Source organism: Staurois parvus, unplaced genomic scaffold, assembly GCF_062004578.1.
Source record: "Staurois parvus isolate SC_StPar_1 unplaced genomic scaffold, SC_StPar_1.0 ptg000192l, whole genome shotgun sequence".
Classification (NCBI taxonomy): Eukaryota; Metazoa; Chordata; class Amphibia; order Anura; family Ranidae; genus Staurois; species Staurois parvus.
Window position 1 is genome coordinate 11,015,086 of NW_028317988.1, and position 19,750 is coordinate 11,034,835.

Below are 19,750 nucleotides of genomic sequence, written 5' to 3' on the forward strand. Positions count from 1 at the left end.
CCTTCCACATCTGTCAGAATTATAGAGACCTCTTTCTTTTTTTTTTTTTTTAATGAACTAGTCCAAGAGGCACATTATCATTATTATTATGATACTGGATTTATATAGCACCAACAGTTTGCTCAGCGCTTTACAATATAACGGGAGACAATACAGCAACAATACAGTTCAATACTAGAGGGACAGGGGGGCCCTGCTCCTTGGAGCTTACATTTACATTTTTTTTAATTTTCCTGTGTATTTAAAGTGAATCTGACCTTGTGGGGTTTTGCAAGTACCAAGAATTTCAAATCAATACCTAAATCCCCCTAGGGTACCACAAATCCTTTGCCCAGGATGTATATGGAGTTGAGGTAAAAGTGGTTGTAAACTTCAGACATGAAATATGAACAAAGAATATCCTTGTACATCCTAATGCACTGTATATGTATAAGTTAAAGTATATGTGAACCCTCACCTTGTAAAAACAACCCATGCAGAAATGAAAGGCAAACTATTTGTGTATAGATATTAAAAAAAAAACCATAGCAAACATTTTTTCCCCCTTTTTTTTTTTATAAGCGCTCATATTTCCTCTGTTCTCAGCTGTTGGGGAGGGGAAACAGCAGAACACTAGTCTTCCCAGTGAATGGCTGTGCAGGTGAGGTGTCAGGACTAGTCTGATCGTTGGAGGAGAGCAGGATCAGATAGAGAACTGACCACGGTGTGTGGTCAGTTTTTAATAGAAAAGCAGAGGGACCTCAGAACACCAGGGATTTCACACAAAGGAATCAATACAAAGTGAACAGGATACTTTTTCATACAAGTACATGGTACAGCAGTGCACTGCATGGTTGCAATGGACTTTGCTATGGTTTGAACAAGCTCAAAAAGCAAACGCTTCCAATGATGTCTATATGGTCTGCAGTGTTGCAAATGTATACATTGTGTTAAGGTAGCCCACTCATTATGAATGGGCTGCCAACACACTTCAAGAGACCAGTTAATGGACATGACCTTGTCATTCCAATGCATCACAATGCACCACAGGATATCTTTTCTGTTGGTTAAACAAATAGGGTCTGACTTAGTCAACATTAACTAACTCTGCCTACCTATAGCATCTTGCAGGGTTTAAAGCCATACACATATAAATACTGGAACTGCACCACCACATCGCAGTTTCAGAAATACAACTATACAATACGTTACCTAAATCTCTCAAAATGTATTAAACCACAGCAACGACACCATGGGAAAGATTTACTAAAACTGGTGCACGTAGCCAATCAGCTTCTAACTTCAACTTGTTCATTTAAGCTTTGACAATAAAACCTGGAACTTGATTGGTTTCTATGCAGAGCTGCACCAGATTTTGCACCAGTTTTAGTAAATAACCCTCATATGAAAAAGATTATATATAAAAATATATTTTGTTGAATATCTGATAACCAACAGTCCAGTTTTAAAAGTACAAAAATACAAAAGTTCCAAAATTTCCAAAAAATACCAAATATATACATACAGTATGCTGGTTGGGAACATATGTATATATGATGCAAAACACTATCTGAACGCAAACAATTGAAAAGTAGATCCCAAATGCAATACATACAGGCCCCTCCAATCAACTGCAACAATGTAACATGATTGTAAAATAGAAAACTGAAAATAATGTGTGGATAATGAAGTAATGGTATAAGGCAATGGGGCACATCCGAATTCTAAAGATCACACTGATCAGCCATAACTTTATGACCACCTACCTAATATGGAATAGGTCCCTCTTTTGTCCCAAAAACAGCCCTGACCCATTACAGAATGGACACCACTAGACATCTAAAAGGTATGCTGTGGTATCTGGCACCAAGCTGTCAGTAACAGATCCTTTAAATCTTGTAAGTTGCAACGTGAGGCCTCCATGGACTGGACTTGTTTTTCCAGCACATCTCACAGATGCACGATGGATTTAGATTTACAGAATTTTCTGTTCAAGTCAATACCTAAAACTCATAGTTGTATTCCTCAAACCATTCTTAAACCATTTTTGCAGTGTGGAAGATCGTATTATCCTGCTGAAAGAGGTCACTGCCATCACAAAATATCGTTTGCATGAAGGGGTGTACTTGGTCACCACCAATGTTTCGGTAGGTTGTACGTGTTAAAATAACATCCACATGAATGGTAGGACCCAAAGTTTCCCAGCAGAACATTGCCCAAAGCATCACAATGCTTCCACCAGCTTACCTTCTTCCAATACTGCATCCTGGTGCCATCTCTTTCCAAGGAAAGCGACACACACAAAAAGAATGATGTAAAAGAAAACAAGAAGGCAACTGTCTTCCATTGCTCCGTGGTCCATTTATGATGCTCATGTGCCCATTGTAGGCGCTTTTGGCTGTGGACAAGTCAGCATGGTCACCCTGACCGGTCTGCAGCTGCACAGCCCCATACACAACAAACTGATTTTTTTTTTACATTCAACACAACAACATGTTTATTTGCTCCATAACATATCCCACCATCTTTCAGATGCCATTGTAACAAGATAATCAGTGTTATTCATCCAGCCTGGCAGTGGTCATAACATTATGGCTGTGTATATCAACAGATGGTGTAGAAAATTCCCTTAGGCATTCAAACAAGTGAACACCATATAGAGGAAATACCCGAGTGCAAAAAACAAAAATCACAAAAAACACATTACAAAAAGTACATTTAATACACAGAATACAATGAAAAAACAAAAAATAAAAAGGTAAATGAATGTGATAGTGCACAAACATATGTGAAAAAATGAACCGCTGTCGCTGAAAAAACTAACAACCAAACTAACATGTATCATGCAACCAATACTGATGAAAAATATAGAGGTGCAAATAAGGAGAATAAATAAGAATGGTTGTTGTCCTATCACCCACAAACAGTGACCTCCTACATGCTAAAGAAAAGAAGGTAAGGGATCAGAGATGTTCTACACCATCCTTTCTAAACCTTTGAAACCAGGAATAACCCTTGAAATTATTTTCAGGTCCTCCAAAAATTAATTCATTAGGGGTCAGTGGGAAAAATGCACCTTACATTGATGGCTAATGGGGAGAATGTCCTCTTACAGTGGTGGGCAGAATGCATCCTTTGAGAAACACAAAAAGATCATCGATGTTATGTAGCGGGAAGTGGCATTGGCGCTGGAACTATACAGGAACCACCAAATGCAAGTTCAACGAGCCACTGCTCAAGGAATCCGTAGCAACCTTTGGAGGAACCCTAGGGTTCCATGAATTCCTGGTTGAGAATGGCTGCTCTACATGTTTTGTGATAATTAGCCATTTCTATCAGAGTTCCTTGCAAGGTTTGCAACGGTGTACTAACTTCAGAGTGGCCTTGCCCTAGGGCAGGGGTCTCCAAACTTTCTAAACAAAGAGCCAGATTACCATCCTCCAAACTTTAGGGGGCCTGACTGTGGCAAATGGGAGAAGAAAATATCCTGGTGTCAGTAAACAATGCCCCATTATTGGTATTTGAGAGTGTAACAGTGTCCCATTGTTGGTATCAATCTGAGGAATTGTGCCATATCGTTATTATCAATGTGAGGAATAGTGCCCCGTTATTGGTATCAATGGGAGGAATAGTATCCCATAGTTGGTGTCAGTGGTAGGAATAGTGTCCCATCGTTGGTGTCAGTGAGAGGAATAGTGCCCTATTGCTGGTGTCAGTGGCAGGGACTATGCCCCACTGTTGCTGACAGTGGGAGGAAAAAAATGTCTCAAGGGCCGGATAAAAGCAAACAAAGGGCCACATCTGGCCCCTGGGCCCCAGTTTGGAAACCACTGCCCTAGGGAATGAGTGTCCAATCTTTTGACTTTCCTGAGCCACATTGGAAGAAGAGGAATTGTGGACCACACATAAAATACATTAACAATAAGGACAGCTGATGACCAGAAAAAGTTGGGCAGATCACAAGTTAACAATCACTGATATAGATAATGCACCTATCTGAATAATAAAATGTCTTTTTTATTACAAAAGTAAAAGATGGCAAGACAAGACTAGTGCAAAATGTGACACTGTTTTTGATAAACAAACGTATCAGTATTTTGTTTGATGGATGTAGCAGCAATTCTCAATGAATTCTCAAGGTGCTCATCATCTGCATTGGCCTCGCAGGGCCCAAGGTGCACATACATAAAGCACAAAAAACACATGCGAGGCCTCAATGCCACTAAAATAGTAAGGCACAAGCACCTGGAGGTTACACATCCCCTCCCCTCCACCCACCCAATCAACCCATCCTCATGGAATGCACTACTGTAAAAGATTCTGTAGACCCCCACGGGGGCTTCAGTGAAGTATTTATTACAGGTACTTGTATAGTATAACACAAAATTCCCAGATAATTCAAGACAAAAACTGTAGATTTAGCAAAATAGTGAAACCAGACTATGTTCCTGGTCTATGGTCCAGGTTAAGAGTAAAGTCAATGGTACATAGTTGAATATGAGGGGACATATAAGACATAAGAAGCATATATGGATCAACAACAGGGGAAAACTCACCTGGACTAAAGAGATATTTGAGAAGGCCAGGGCCTTTCGGGAGAGGGGCTGTCAAGCCAGGGTTGCCAGACTTTGTTGAATTTTTTCAAACACCCCCTGCTCCTATATGTAGCTTTACAAAACTGCATCACTTTAATTACTAGCCCCTTCCTAAAAGTTAAGGAGGGCATCATAGTTTTTTTCCAATGTAGGATAAGAGCTTTTCGGGCATAAAATAGTAACAGGTTGAGCAGGGTACAAGGGACCCTAAGGGGCCAAGCCCTCCACCAAGCCCAAAAGATATTCTGGCTCTAATTTTGCCCTTCCTGTGCTTCATCATTGAAAATAGCTGCTCATAAATATAGGTACCGCCGTAAACTGATATGAATAAGGCAAGATTGTGAAGAGTGGGATATTTTTCTTTGGGAAAATAAAATACATAAAAGTCCAGTAAAGATACACTATAAGATCACCCCCCCCCCCCCAAAAAAAAAATCAACATTTTTATGTAGGTTTAAGATTTTGTGTTTGGCTGCATTCATAGCAGTCTTGGGCTACAGGTTGGACAAGCCTGCCCTGGGGTCAGGTGTTTAATTCCTAATATACACATAGTATTTGTATTGTTTTTATTGTACGACTGTGCTGGGACAGCATAATGTAAGCACTCAATGGTAAAGCTATCAGTTTATTAGTTCTAATTACATAAAAAAAGAAATCTGTAACCTCTGAAAGTTAGAGGTGAGCCATACATACATCCTACTTACTGGCAAATTAGTTCTAACATTACCCTACCTACTGATTATTTGGGTGTGCCTGGGCACCTCTAGACAAAGATCTACAATGTTCTAATGTGCCTCAGCAAATGTATGAAAAAAAAAAATGAATGCTCACAGTCGATTCTGAATTTCAAAACACAAATCTGTGCTAATTTTAAGAAACGTACATACTTCTGGAAAACAAATCATAATAATTGTCTATATCACCTACAGATTTAAGGAATAAATTACTTATCTTCTCAATGCGAAGGCTGTTCTTTTATATTACAACAACACAACTGGTAAAAATGTTAGAGCACTAGAATAAAGCCATTATTTTTTTTCTTTATGAAGCAAGCTCCACAACATAAGAACACGTGGGAGTTTTGCTTCTTCCCTTGACAGAAATTACAAGGAAAAAAAATCCCATTAATTCAGGGTACAGACTGTCAGTGCCTCCCCTTGGCACACGGTGTATTTTTCTGGAGAGAAGGGGAAGAGGATCAGAGGGTACCATGGCACCAGGTCTAATCTGTCCAAAGACGTGACAGTGGAAAAGCAATAACTCACGGCTTAAGGTCTTGGGAGCATAAAGATTTTTTATGTGCAACAGATGTTGGAAGTGTACGAAGGTGAGCAGTACCGCTAGTCAAACATGCTGAGCCCTGCTCCCTGAGCACTCCCAGAGTCAGAATGTTTGCTGAACTCGGCTGCATTCTGGAAAAACTAGGAACTAGGAAACTAAGCACAAGTTTTTTTTTTAGTCATATTGTGGGTGAGGCCTAAAGTTTATTATTTTTTTTGACACTTTACTGCCGTTTTTGCACTTAGGTTGATGATTTGCTCAGCTGTCAAATCAAAGTATCAGGATCTCCTAAAGATGAACACCAAGCGTCTTATATATGGAGGATATGTCCTAACAGCAAGTCCCTCTTGATCAAAGTCTGCAATTTCTTTCACATTGTTTTTATTAAGTTTTAAAAAAAATTAATAACATACAGTATGCACAGGAGAAGTACATAAGCAATTATCATGAAGAGTGTCATTACCCAGCTTCTAACTGAATTCAGGCAGAATACAATGAAAGAACAGCAAACTCAAATACAGCACAATGGGTCTCTCCATTGGAATAGTAATGGATGCAGTAAACTACATTATAACTGTATGTACTGTTACCCTCTTGAGAGCCACAAGCTTTGGGTCCTCCTTTACTTCCTGCATAGCCAAGGAACACGCATATTCCATTTGCATCCAGAAACATGAAACAGTCCATGGGCTTGGTTTTTTAGTTGTTAGGGAATTTAACTTGAATAGGGTAAAGGGGTTATAGGATGCCCAGTTTGATTGCAGAATAACAATTTGAGGATGACTTCCTTTTATAGAAAATGATACAACAATGGCAGATGAATGACTGTGGCCCAGCCAGAACCCTGACGGTCTCTTTTGCAAAGTACAGCAACTTGCAGGAGCTCTGATTCTCCTTTAATGGAAATTAGCAAAGTCTCAACTTGTAGGAGCTCCAAGTCCCCTAAGTGTACAAAACACCAGTACACATGGCTACGGTATCTGATCCCAGGACAAGGAATTGGGTAAGCTATGAACTGTCCCTTGAAGACTTGCCAAAACTTAAATCCAGCAGACTTCTCCCTTCTAGGTCCTGGGGGTGTAGAGGTACTCACACTGTCCTTGTCCTTCAGCTTTGGATAGAACTGCCTTCAGGCCTCTTAAGGTGGGCTGGTTTCTCTCCAAGTTTGGCAGGCTGTCCTTTCCAGGTGGACTGCAGGGCAATGGAGCTCCCTCTTTCAGTTCACTTTTTCCTTCTTCCAGCATGGAAGCAAGACCCCACCTTCTCCGAGGCCCCCTCCCAGGTTACACAGCAGCACCTCTCAGCACTCCATCTTCCACCCGACTCTCCTGCTGGCCAGGCTTTGCCATATTTATGGGTTGATCTGCCACATTTATGGGCTGATCTACCACACTGTCAGGCCTCCTGCCTGGGATTGGCCAGATGTCCATAAATATGCAGATCAGACCCTCCTCACCACCACCTATTGGCTTCTAGAAACTTCTCTAAGTATCTAGAGCAAGGGGAGGTACCAGAGCACTAACCTGTAGAGCCCTCCAGCCCTGCCCTGAAGTAACCTGCTAACTAAAACCCAGGCTTCTAGCAAGCCTCTAACTACTCTCAACAACTATGTACACCAGAGGGTGCTACACGTATAAATGAGTTCATTACCGTAAATCCAAATCATGATAAACTGTAAATAAGAAAGGTCCAGAGCATTATTCGAGTTTGCAGTGTCCAGATATCCCCTAGATGAACAAAGCTAGAGCTTATAAGGGCAAGGCAGATTATACAATATAGCTAGAACTGGGTGAATAGCCTCTAACAGCATGTTGATCCAGAAAGGGGGATGTTCAAAAAGCAGAGAGTATTCCAGATATGGAAAGAAAAAAATTTTAAAAGAGGGGGAAAAAAAAAAGGGGGGGGGGGCACAGAGACGGGGATATTTTGCGCCAGGGAGACCATCATGGTTATATGTCTCATGTGGTGTGATAGGTCACAGCTCCAAAAACTGTGTGGGTGGCCACACTGATGCATATTGATCTAGCGAAGGCTGCCAAATCCATCAGAATTTATTATGGGGTCTGTGAGAATCGCTGAGCTGTTAATTTTTTGTTCACTAATGTACCATGCACCCACCATTTCACCTCGTTGAAGCTGAGAGTCAACGATTTTCAGGCTTGAGCAATCGTTTGTTTCATGAACATAAAGATATAGGTGAAAAGAGCACGTTCCTGTCTTAAAATACCATCCTTTGGCTTGTGTAGGGCCGCTTCCCAGGGGTCTCTTTGTGGGTTTAGATGTAACACTACATTGACCACATTATATACAGAGTCTGCAATTTCATATGAACCACTTCCACAAATACCCCTGGAAGGCATTGCTACAAATGCATTCAGCGGTTGATGCACAAAAGAAAATAAACTAGTCAAACACATTAACATTCTGCTCCTTGGAAACCCCCTCTTAAAATGCATTTTCACTTTTGTAGCCAAAATGGGATAACACCTACTTACCTATTCACTTCTCCCTTTAACAATTTCCCACTTTGAGTGACCTACACATGTACAGACCAAAATGGCAGCTGGAAAAGCTGCAAACCTAATTGCAACTTTCAGTCTTATGTTAAGCAACAAATCTGCATATGAAAGAAATTCTGAGAGTTTTATTTATTTTTACATAAAAGTAACCTCAGTATGAATATACGCATATGAAAAGTGACATGATTCTATAAAAGGACCCTAAAGATGGTTGCACAACCCTTTTATTGCCTTCAAAACCGTTTCTGTTATTTTAAAGTGTCCTTGAATCCTAAGCTTAAAATGAAACATTCAGTTCTACTTTCTATATCCTATAAAAAAATCTGGAAAATAAATGCACCAAAACCACTGGTAAAAGTCTCAAACAGGTTTTATTCTTGTTCAATAAGATGTGCCACCATATTTCAGGCATTACAGGGTTCCCCATTAATCAGGGCTGAAATAGTGGTGTCAAAGGTTGTGGCATATACATTAGTCACTTGTAATCAGAGACAAACCACTGTGAGCAGCTTCCAGTTCATTGACCACTTGCTCTTAGGTAGACCTCAAAACATGCTACAAACCTTGTTAATCACAAATAAACCCTATCCTTGGCTTTTATCAGTGGAGTGGCACCTTTACTTTCCAAGTTCTTTCCACAATTTCACAGGGAGCATCCCTCAAAGGTCCCCTGGGATCAAACAGATGCCTACCAATCTCCTCGTAACAGTACCAGTGTAATGAGGCTGTTGAAATCTCTTTATAGTGCCCTCTCTCATGACACAGCTCCCTAGTAGCCCTTAAGCTGGCCATTGATGGATCGAAATTCAGCCAATTCAGCAGGGACCGGCTGAATTTTGAACCATCTATGGCAGTTGCTGTTCCAAAGAAGTTGATCTAATGACCAATTTCTCTCAAACCAACTTTTTGGAAAATTTTCCTTTGATCAGCATTGCAGTCAATCGACTGCAGCACTGATTGAGCCTAGAACACAGAAAATCGTATGAAAAATACTGCTTTCAATGCAAACATACACTAATCTGATTGTTAGTACACAGCTTTCGTTTGAAATTATTCAAAGGGACAAGCACGGAAAATGTTCTCATGCGATACCAGATAGTATGATTTTCGCTTAACCAGTACAGTTTCGTCTGAAAATACAATCAATACAAATACAATAAAATACATTACATCACTTTCAAAGTTTTATTCTGTCTTACAAGAATTACATAACTTTAGTAACCTCTTCACATTCGATATGAGACTAGCATGCAAAATTACATAACTTTAGTAACCTCTTCACATTCGATATGAGACTAGCATGCAAAAAAAAAAAAAAGATGACCATTTGTCCAATATTCTCATCGTGTGTACTAGGCATTAGTGTATTCTGACAGCACAGAAGTCTCTACTGTCAGAATAAAATAATACAGTGGGGAGGATTCCTCCATCCACTTCCATCCCTGATCCTTGTATTAGAAAGCCACTGTTCTGTGTTTAGAAGTCCTTAATTGCTTAACTGTCCTGCATAAGTGACTCAAAGTACTAAAGCCAAAGGATCAGCAAGATAGTCAGGCAACCCGCAATGTAAAGGCCAGCAATGGCAGCCTCCATGCTTCACTTACAACAGTTTTCCTTTGACTTTAAAGTGGCTGTAAACCTCAGACATGAAATATGAACAAAGTATATCTCACTATAATGTGTGCTTGTCTCAATTAAGAGCACTAAGTGTCATTTCTCTCTGCTGGTCAGCATGAGTCCCTTCTGACAACTTTTCCTGACACCAGTAAAAAAAAATGGTGACAGAGGAGGGACCTCGAGCAGATTGACAGCCTCAGCTCTGTTCTGTGAGCTGTGTATAGGGAGGTGTCTTTCTTCTCTCCAATCAACTCCTAGAGCTCCCATCACTGAGCTCTGTGTAATTTTAGCTACCCACCCCGTTTACCGAACTCTCAGACAAGCTTTGCAAATTCAGCACTTTGAACGCATGTGGAGAAGAGAAGATTAAAGATAGACAGGCACAACCTATCTAAGAGGATTTGTTTCATCTCTGTGTATCACCTGAGGCCAGTCACTTCACTGGGTATATGGAAGGGTTCACCACCCCTAAAGGAAAGGAAGGCCAAATGAAGCAGATGCAGCAACGTGCTATAGACTACAATGCTGCCAGAAGTAAAATGAATGACTAACATACAGCTCAGTGATGCACTGAAGTGCAACAATAGATAATGTGCAATTTTCATCCCAACATAACTTGTCAAATCTGATTTGTTTTAGGTTTATAGCTACATATTTATCAAAGACAACAAGGATGAGTGAAACCTTTACTGTAAGGGCTCAGCATGCTTACTAAGGAATAGAGATGAGCGAATTATTCAAAAATTCGATTCGGCCGATTCGCCGAATTTGCGGGAGAAATTCGATTCGATGCGAATTTATTCGCCGCGAATTTAACTTATTTAAAGGGTTTCTAGGCTTGAGAGAGCCTTTATATTAGTGCAGAACACTGTACCTTTAATTTAAATGCCCTTGGAGTCTGCTGGGGAAGAGAAATAATACTGTCAGTCAGTATGACATGCAGATGAGTGCCGTCGATCTTAGAATCACTGCACACTTCACTCATTTGGGCAGTCACGGGGCACGACGAAGAAGAAGAATGAAAAGAAGAATGAAAAGAAGAAGAATGAAAAGAAGAAGAAGAGAATGAAAAGAAGAATGAGAAGAAGAATGAAAAGAAGAATGAGAAGAAGAATGAAAAGAAGAATGAAAAGAAGAATGAAAAGAAGAATGAAAAGAAGAATGAGAAGAATGAGAAGAAGAATGAAAAGAAGAATTAAAAGAAAAATGAGAAGAATGAAAAGAAGAAGAAGAATGAAAAGAAGAATGAAAAGAAGAATTAAAAGAAGAATGAGAAGAATGAAAAGAAGAAGAAGAATGAAAAGATGAAAAGAAGAAGAAGAAGAATGAAAAGAAGAAGAAGAAGAATGAAAAGAAGAATGAAAAGAAGAAGAAGAATGAAAAGAAGAAGAAGAATGAAAAGAATAAGAAGAATGAAAAGAAGAATGAAAAGAAGAAGAAGAAGAATGAAAAGAAGAAGAAGAAGAATGAAAAGAAGAATGAAAAGAAGAATGAAAAGAAGAATGACAAGAAGAAGAAGAAGAATGAAAAGAAGAAGAAGAAGAATGAAAAGAAGAAGAAGAAGAATGAAAAGAAGAAGAAGAAGAATGAAAAGAAGAAGAAGAAGAATGAAAAGAAGAATGAAAAGAAGAAGAAGAATGAAAAGAAGAAGAAGAAGAATGAAAAGAAGAATGAAAAGAAGAAGAAGAAGAATGAAAAGAAGAATGAAAAGAAGAATGAGAATGAAAAGAAGAATGAGAAGAAGAATGAAAAGAAGAATGAAAAGAAGAATGAGAAGAATGAAAAGAAGAATGAAAAGAAGAAGAAGAAGAATGAAAAGAAGAAGAAGAATGAAAAGAATGAAAAGAAGAAGAAGAAGAATGAAAAGAAGAAGAAGAATGAAAAGAAGAAGAAGAGAAATGAAAAGAAGAATGAAAAGAAGAAGAAGAATGAAAAGAAGAAGAAGAAAAAGGAAAAGAAGAATGAAAAGAAGAAGAAGAAGAATGAAAAGAAGAAGAAGAATGAAAAGAAGAAGAAGAAGAAGAATGAAAAGAAGAAGAAGAAGAAGAATGAAAAGAAGAAGAAGAATGAAAAGAAGAATGAAAAGAAGAAGAAGAAGAAGAATGAAAAGAAGAAGAAGAATGAAAAGAAGAAGAAGAATGAAAAGAAGAAGAATGAAAAGAAGAATGAAAAGAAGAATGTAAAGAAGAAGAAGAAGAAGAATGAAATGAAGAAGAAGAATGAAAAGAAGAATGAGAAGAATGAAAAGAAGAATGAAAAGAAGAATGAGAAGAATGAAAAGAATGAAAAGAAGAAGAAGAAGAATGAAAAGAAGAATAAGAAGAATGAAAAGAAGAATGAAAAGAAGAATGTAAAGAAGAAGAAGAAGAAGAATGAAAAGAAGAAGAAGAATGAAAAGAAGAATGAGAAGAATGAAAAGAAGAATGAAAAGAAGAATGAGAAGAATGAAAAGAAGAATGAAAAGAAGAAGAAGAAGAATGAAAAGAAGAAGAAGAAGAATGAAAAGAAGAAGAAGAAGAATGAAAAGAAGAATGAAAAGAAGAAGAAGAATGAAAAGAAGAAGAAGAAGAATGAAAAGAAGGAGAAGAATGAAAAGAAGAATGAAAAGAAGAAGAAGAAGAATGAAAAGAAGAAGAAGAAGAATGAAAAGAATGAAAAGAATGAAAATAAGAAGAATGAAAAGAAGAAGAAGAATGAAAAGAAGAATGAAAAGAAGAAGAAGAAGAATGAAAAGAAGAATGAAAAGAAGAAGAAGAAGAATGAAAAGAAGAAGAAGAAGAATGAAAAGAAGAAGAAGAATGAAAAGAAGAAGAAGAATGAAAAGAAGAATGAAAAGAAGAAGAATGAAAAGAAGAATGAAAAGAAGAAGAAGAAGAAGAATGAAAAGAAGAAGAATGAAAAGAAGAAGAAGAATGAAAAGAAGAAGAAGAATGAAAAGAAGAAGAAGAATGAAAAGAAGAAGTATTCCAGTACAGCAAAAAGTGTATCTGCAGAGAGCTCCGCTATTTCTGACAGTTCTCTGACAGTTCCTTCACATTTACAGCGGTTGAAACATTGTATCTATTTATTTCCGAATAAAAACATCTGTATCCTAAATGGAAACAAATAGATACAATGTTTCAACCGCTGTAAATGAACTGTCAGAACTGTCAGAAATAGCGGAGCTCTCTGCAGGGACACTTTTGCCGGCTGATCGGGAAAAATTCGATTCGTGCACCCGAAGTTTGCTAAAATTCGGATTCGATGCGAATCGAATTTTTCCTGAAATTCGAAACGAATTCCACTTCGCCAGGTTCGATTCGCTCATCTCTACTAAGGAACCAAATGTGGCCAAAAAAACATGTATGTAAAGGAGAAATTCAAAGACATGTCTACCAAAAACAAACAAACCACTTCATGATGAATGTTCATCATCTACTGGCTTTGATCAGAAGTCTCAATTTATTGTTTGTGTTGTATTGGTTTACGAAAAAATAAATAAAATTTTTTGGGTGACCTTGTCAGGGAGATTTCAGCTAATGTCCTGTTCCTGTGACAGCAAGACAAAAATTGAGTGGTTGTCGCTAGGACAGGGAGACACTGTAATAACCTGAGAAAGGTTCTAGAAGTTTCCCATTTTACTGAACAAAAGTGTTGCATTGTGTTCCATAGTAGAAAAATACCCCATCAATTCCTGTACTAGGGGATCTCTCCCACAAGAAAAAAAAATGTTGACAGGAGGTTCAAACCATTTATTGCGATGTTCAAACACCCAAAAAGTTAAATAAGAATAAAAAAAAAAAAAAAAAAAGAGTGTCTGATGTTGAACTTTAGAGTATTAAATCTAAAAACCAAAAATGTAACATATTGCAGCTTACCAATCATTAGATGTGGTGGCTGCACTAGTTTTCTTTTTTAAACTTTTTTTTCCCTTGGTCTTCAGCTGATGATCTGGCCTGTATTAAAGTACCTCCACTCTGGATAAAGGAGCACCTTTGGACAGCACCATTGTCAGCCTGGGGGGAGGGGAGTGTTAGATGGACTAGCAGTTTTAGATACACTAACAAATTAAAGATGAACTCCAGCTAACCCTTTATAAGAACCTACAACAAACAGGTTTTTTTTTCCTTTTGGAATAAATATTTTATATACATAAATCAAAACTACCGTAATCATTGTAAGCGCCATTGTTGTGTAGTAAATGGTTTGTCTCAACTCTCTAACTGGTACATCAGTAGAACAGCTTATTCTGTTGAAAAACAACAGACTTACTTGCCAGATTCACCAGGTGAATATAAAGGAAAGAAAGCCTAAAAAAGAAAACGAACTCAGCCATCACTTCTAAGAATTAGTAAGCTGAAATGTAATACAATTTTGCTATTGGGTTTAATAACACTAAAAACTGCAGATAAAAACACAAGTTTTAAGAGCTAGTACAGACATTTTAAAGTCAATTCATATGAGCATATATTTCTACATGCTAGGCTTTCTGTTCAGCTATCCCATAGAAGGACATTGCAGAAAGCACTTTATTCAGCCTGATAGCATAAAACAGTAAACAGAATACAACTACTCATCACAAACCTGCTGAACATGAAACACCTTGAAGCTGAAAGTAAGGAAGATATTAATGAAACAAAGTATTGTATCTCTGTATTTATTAATACATGTTAAATGTTTTGGTTTTTTTATGCATGCAGTTTAAGTACCGGAATTTGACTATATCAATCCCCTATACAGAGGACCTCATACTAGGGGAGGGAAAACCAATACAAAGGGCCATCCAGTTGTGCTGCACAGGAAGGAATGTGCCAATAGGAGGAGAGAGCAGAGTGACAGGGGGGTGAATTCATCAGTCTGCTGCTTCTCCTTTTGTTGTCCAATCATAGGGTGGGGGAGGGACAAGACCTGTAAATGTAACTAAACTGCAGCAAAGAAAAATCAGGTCTCTTGTCCTGGCAGAAAGGGCTGTGCTGAGTACATTTTAGAACGGGATGGACACAAAATACAAGCACTTTGGCAGGTAAACCAGCCCTCCTATGTATCTGAGATTTGTATTTAGCCATCTGCTGAAGCATACAAATGGGCAGCACAGTGGCGAAGTGGTTAGCACTTCCACCTGGCAGCACCAGGGTTGCTGGTTCAAATCACAACCACAGCACAACCTGCCTGGAGTTTGCAGTTCAGTCATGTTTTTTTAAAGGAAAAAACAGATCAGTTTACATCAGTTTTTCATCAGTTTCTCGTCGGTTTGTACATCAGTTTTCTTACATCCTTTACCATTGCAAGAACAGATGCAAATATGGACCGTAAATCCATTTATATCCAATTACATCCGTGTTTCGTCCGTTCCGCTTTTTTTAAGTAAGAAAAATAGGGTTCTCTTCTGTTCAAAAAAAAAAACCGGATGCGGACATTAACGGATGTAAACAGATGATCATCGGTTTACATCTGCTAGCCCATAGAAATACATGGGTGTCCGTTTTTCATCCGTAAACAGACAGATCAAAAACGGACATACGGAATGCCTGTGTGAAATCACCCTTAAGGACCTTAGATTGTAAACTCCTTGAGGGTAGCGACTGATGTGAATGTACAATATAGGTGTAAACAGTTACGTAAACTGATGGCGCTATACACGTACCTGTAATAAATATACAATATGAGCACAAGCTGATATATTTATCAAGAAACTTGACTCCAACAGATTGGATGCCTATCTGTGTACACCTAAATCGTATTTGTATATAAGAATACAGCAGCCTTCACATGATCAAAACATACATAGGCTGATGCAGACAATGGATTTCCCACCCCGCACACTGGATATAGAAGATCTTGATTAGGCCCAAGGGATATTTGCTACCCACTACCACAAATCATTTGCAAGTGACTTTATTCCGCCAGGTATAGGATTAGAGGTGGAATAAAAAAAGGTACTTGGAAAAAGATTTACTCATGTTGCATTTGCTTCCTTTTCCCTATAAACATATTAAAATAACAAAAATGTTCCTTACGGCCCAGATCGGAGAGGTAAATCCAAGGATTGCAGCTTGTGTTCCTTCTCCTACATAAGGAATGACATTTTCCCCAAGACGAGTATCCCGGAAAATAGCCCTTAAAATATTTAAAGCGTGGACCTAAGAGGATAAAAAACACAATATCAGAGTTACAGTAGTAATAAGTTATCCCGTGTTCTCAAATCAGTTTTTAGGGGACACTAATAGTACATGTTTTCCAAATAATAGTATAAAATCCAACTGACATTTAGGAGACATATATAGGTGCCGCTGCTGACCTTCTCCTCCAAAAATATAGCTACTTTAGTAGTATAGCATTTCATATTGGTCCTGTGGTTTCTGAGTCACGAGACAGGAGATTTACCAAAACTGGTGCACACAGAATCTGATGCAGTTGTTCATTCAAAATCCTAACACTGACGTACAAAGCTGTCCACCATACTGCCCCGAACTACATCACCGACCTAATATCCAAGTACCACCCAGCACGCACACTCCGCTCCTCACAAGACCTCCTTCTCTCTAGTTCCCTGGTCTCCTCCTCCCATGCCCGCCTCCAGGACTTCTCCAGGGTGTCACCCATCCTCTGGAACTCCCTGCCCCAACCCATCAGATTATCACCTACTCTCCTCTTCTTTAGGCGCACCCTGAAAACCCATCTCTTCAGGGAAGCCTACCCCACCCCCTGCTAACTTGCCGACCTCCTCCACTCTTCCTACCACCCCATCCCCCACAGCTATCTCCTCCTGTGTCACCATCCCCTCCCTCCTACATTGTAAGCTCGAAAGAGCAGGGCCCTCGATCCCCTCATGTTTTGCATTGTATTGGTATTGTTCTGTCACATGTTCTGTCCCCCTTTGTAATGTACAGCGCTGAGCGAACCATTGGCGCTTTATAAATACTGTATAATAATAATAATAGTAACCAATCAGCTTATCCTGTAACTTCAGCTTATTCAATGAAGTTTTGACAATAACACCCCAATCACATCAAACCTGACTTTGCATTCGTGCAACTTACAGTGAATGTCGCACAGTTTCAAAGTCGGGTGTCATGAAGATTTCAGGTGCGATTTGCAAGACATCTGACACAGATGTCTATGCAAATCGCACCAAAAGTAGTGCATGTACTACTTTAGAAATCGGTATGGCTTCGACCAGGTCCGAACCGCACCGATATGACCGCTCTAACTGTGAACAATAGGGTGCGACTTGGCATGTGATTTGCAAATCGCATGCCAATTCGCATCCAGTGTGACCAAGGACTAAAACCTGGAAGCTGATTGGTTTCTATGCACAGCTGCACCAGATTCTGTGTGCACCAGTTTTGGTAAATCTTCCCAAAAATGTTCTGATTTTACGGACTTCATACTTGTTCCGGACCAGTGTTACTAAAACCATGCCATAAAGGAAGTCAGCATTTTAAAAGGGAGAGGTCAGCAAACTGCAACTTCCAGGTTTCTCTAATGATAGATTACTTCAAGTCAAATGAAAGGCTTTTTTTTTCTTTAAATAACAAACATGTTAAATGTTCTATGCAGTAGTTTCACACAGAGCAGACCTGATCCTCTTCTTCTTGGGTCCTCTGCCAGCGTTCCAAGCCCATCCCTCCTGCTGTGTGCCCCCAAAGCAAAAAACTTGCTATGGGGGCAACCAAGCAGGCTCACTCGCAAGCTGCTGTTTTTTGTACAGGGCCCCTTCCGACACTAATCTGTGTACCTATGGTCATGTTATAGTACTGATTTCTAGCAACCTAATAATATGTCTCCTAAAGCATGTCACCAGTCTTCAACAATTTCTATAGTATGCTCACAGTCTTCTCTGACCATCTCTTGTATCGTGTCTGCAATCTCTGACCATCTCTTGTATCGTGTCTGCAATCTCTGACCATCTCTTGTATCGTGTCTGCAATCTCTGACCATCTCTTGTATCGTGTCTGCAATCTCTGACCATCTCTTGTATCGTGTCTGCAATCTCTGACCATCTCTTGTATCGTGTCTGCAATCTCTGGCCATCTCCTGTATCGTGTCTGCAATCTCTGACCATCTCTTGTATCATGTCAGCAATTTCTGACCATCTCTTGTATCATGTCCACAGTCTCTGACTATCTCTTGCATCATGTCCAGAGTCTCTGACCATCTGTCATACCATGTCCACAGTGTCTAATCATCTCTCGTATCATGTTCACAGTTTCTGACCCTCTCTTGTATCATGTCCAGAGTCTCTGACCAGCACTTGTATCATGTACACAATCTCTGACCATCTGTTATATCATGTCCACAGTCTCTGACCATCTCTCGAATCATGTCCGCAATCTCTGACTATCTCTTGCATCACATCCACAATTTCTGACTATCTCTTGTATCATGTCTGCAGCCTCTGACATACTCTTGTATCATGTTCGCAGTCTCTGACCACCTCTTGTATCATGTCTGCATTCTCTGACCATCTTTTGTATCATGTCCGCATTCTCTGACCATCTTTTGTATCATGTCTGCATTCTCTGACAATCTCTTGAATCATGTCTGCAGTCTCTGACCATCTCTTGTATCATGTCCACAATCTCTGACCATCTCTTGTATCATGTCCACAATCTCTGATCATCTCTTGTATCATGTCCACAATCTCTGACTATCTCTTGTATCATGCTTGCAATCTCTGGCCATCCCGTCTCTGACTATCTCTTGTATTGTGTCTGTGATAAAGAATATTCACAAAATGTTATATATGGCCCTTTGTTGATGTTGGGGCCTGCACTTGAGGCCCCCCCATGTCAAGAATGTTAACCAGGGGGCGCATGCGCGGCCAGGGACGATGGCGGCCGCACTTTAAGTGAGCTCCGCTCATCCCAGCCAGTGAAGACTCACCCGACACTTGCCTCCGCTCCTCTTCCGCTGCGGGTGAGTCACCCGTACTCTGCACCCGGCCCGGCACCTGAGCGAAGGCTTGATGGGGAAGATAGGGCGCTGGAGGCCCCCCTCCCCGCAACCACGTGACCCGCGGCCCTCGCCACTCCGGAGGTTCCTCTCCAGGCCACAATCCCCAGCCTCAGGTATGACTGAGAGCCCAGGGAGAGATCGCGGCCCCCCGGTGGTCGCAGACGGTACTGCACCCACAGACATTCCAGCCTCTGCCCTGACACACTCCCTGCTGTAGGACTATGAGCCCCAGCATGCTACTGCAAGGGCTGCGGAGCACTCTGCCTCAGAGAAGCATCCTCTTTCCACCCTGGCACCTCAACAGGCCACCCAGTCACCTTCCCTCACATTGTCAGCGTTGGATGACAAGCTACAAAATTTTTTGCGCAACATTACCGCGTCCATATCCGCTGAAATTGGAAAGCTGGCCTTGGAGCTTAGAGGGGAAATTACCCAGATTGGAGACCGCACGGACAGACTGGAAAATGAGTTTGATGATCTGGTTCAATACGTCCACGTGCTGGAAGAGGATAACGCTTATCTGAAGCATTCCATGTCCCAAATGCAGCTCCAGCAAGAGGATCTGGAAAACAGGGAACGGCGCCAAAATATCCGTATCCGCGGTATGTCCGAGTCTATTGCAGATGCACAGTTGCACCGTCATCTTCTGTCCTTCTTTACCGCGACTGCCCCCTTGGTTCCAGAAGCAGATTGGCGAATGGATAGGGCTCACCGCTCCTTGGGCCCAAAACCTGCTGAAGGCACCAGATCTCGCGACGTTATTGTTCGCTTTCATTTTTTTCAAAGCAAAGAAGCTCTACTTTCTGCTGTTCGCCATAAATC

At 40.1% G+C, this 19,750-nt stretch overlaps 1 protein-coding gene across 1 annotated transcript in view; it reads right to left on the minus strand.

The window, feature by feature from the left end:
• Positions 1–19,750, minus strand: part of THADA (THADA armadillo repeat containing) — an 870,089-nt gene that overhangs the window by 568,529 nt on the left and 281,810 nt on the right. The window contains exon 25 of the mRNA XM_089677843.1: positions 15,988–16,110. Within this exon, the coding sequence (XP_089533969.1) occupies positions 15,988–16,110 (123 nt within the window). The remainder of the gene's footprint in view (positions 1–15,987; positions 16,111–19,750) is intronic.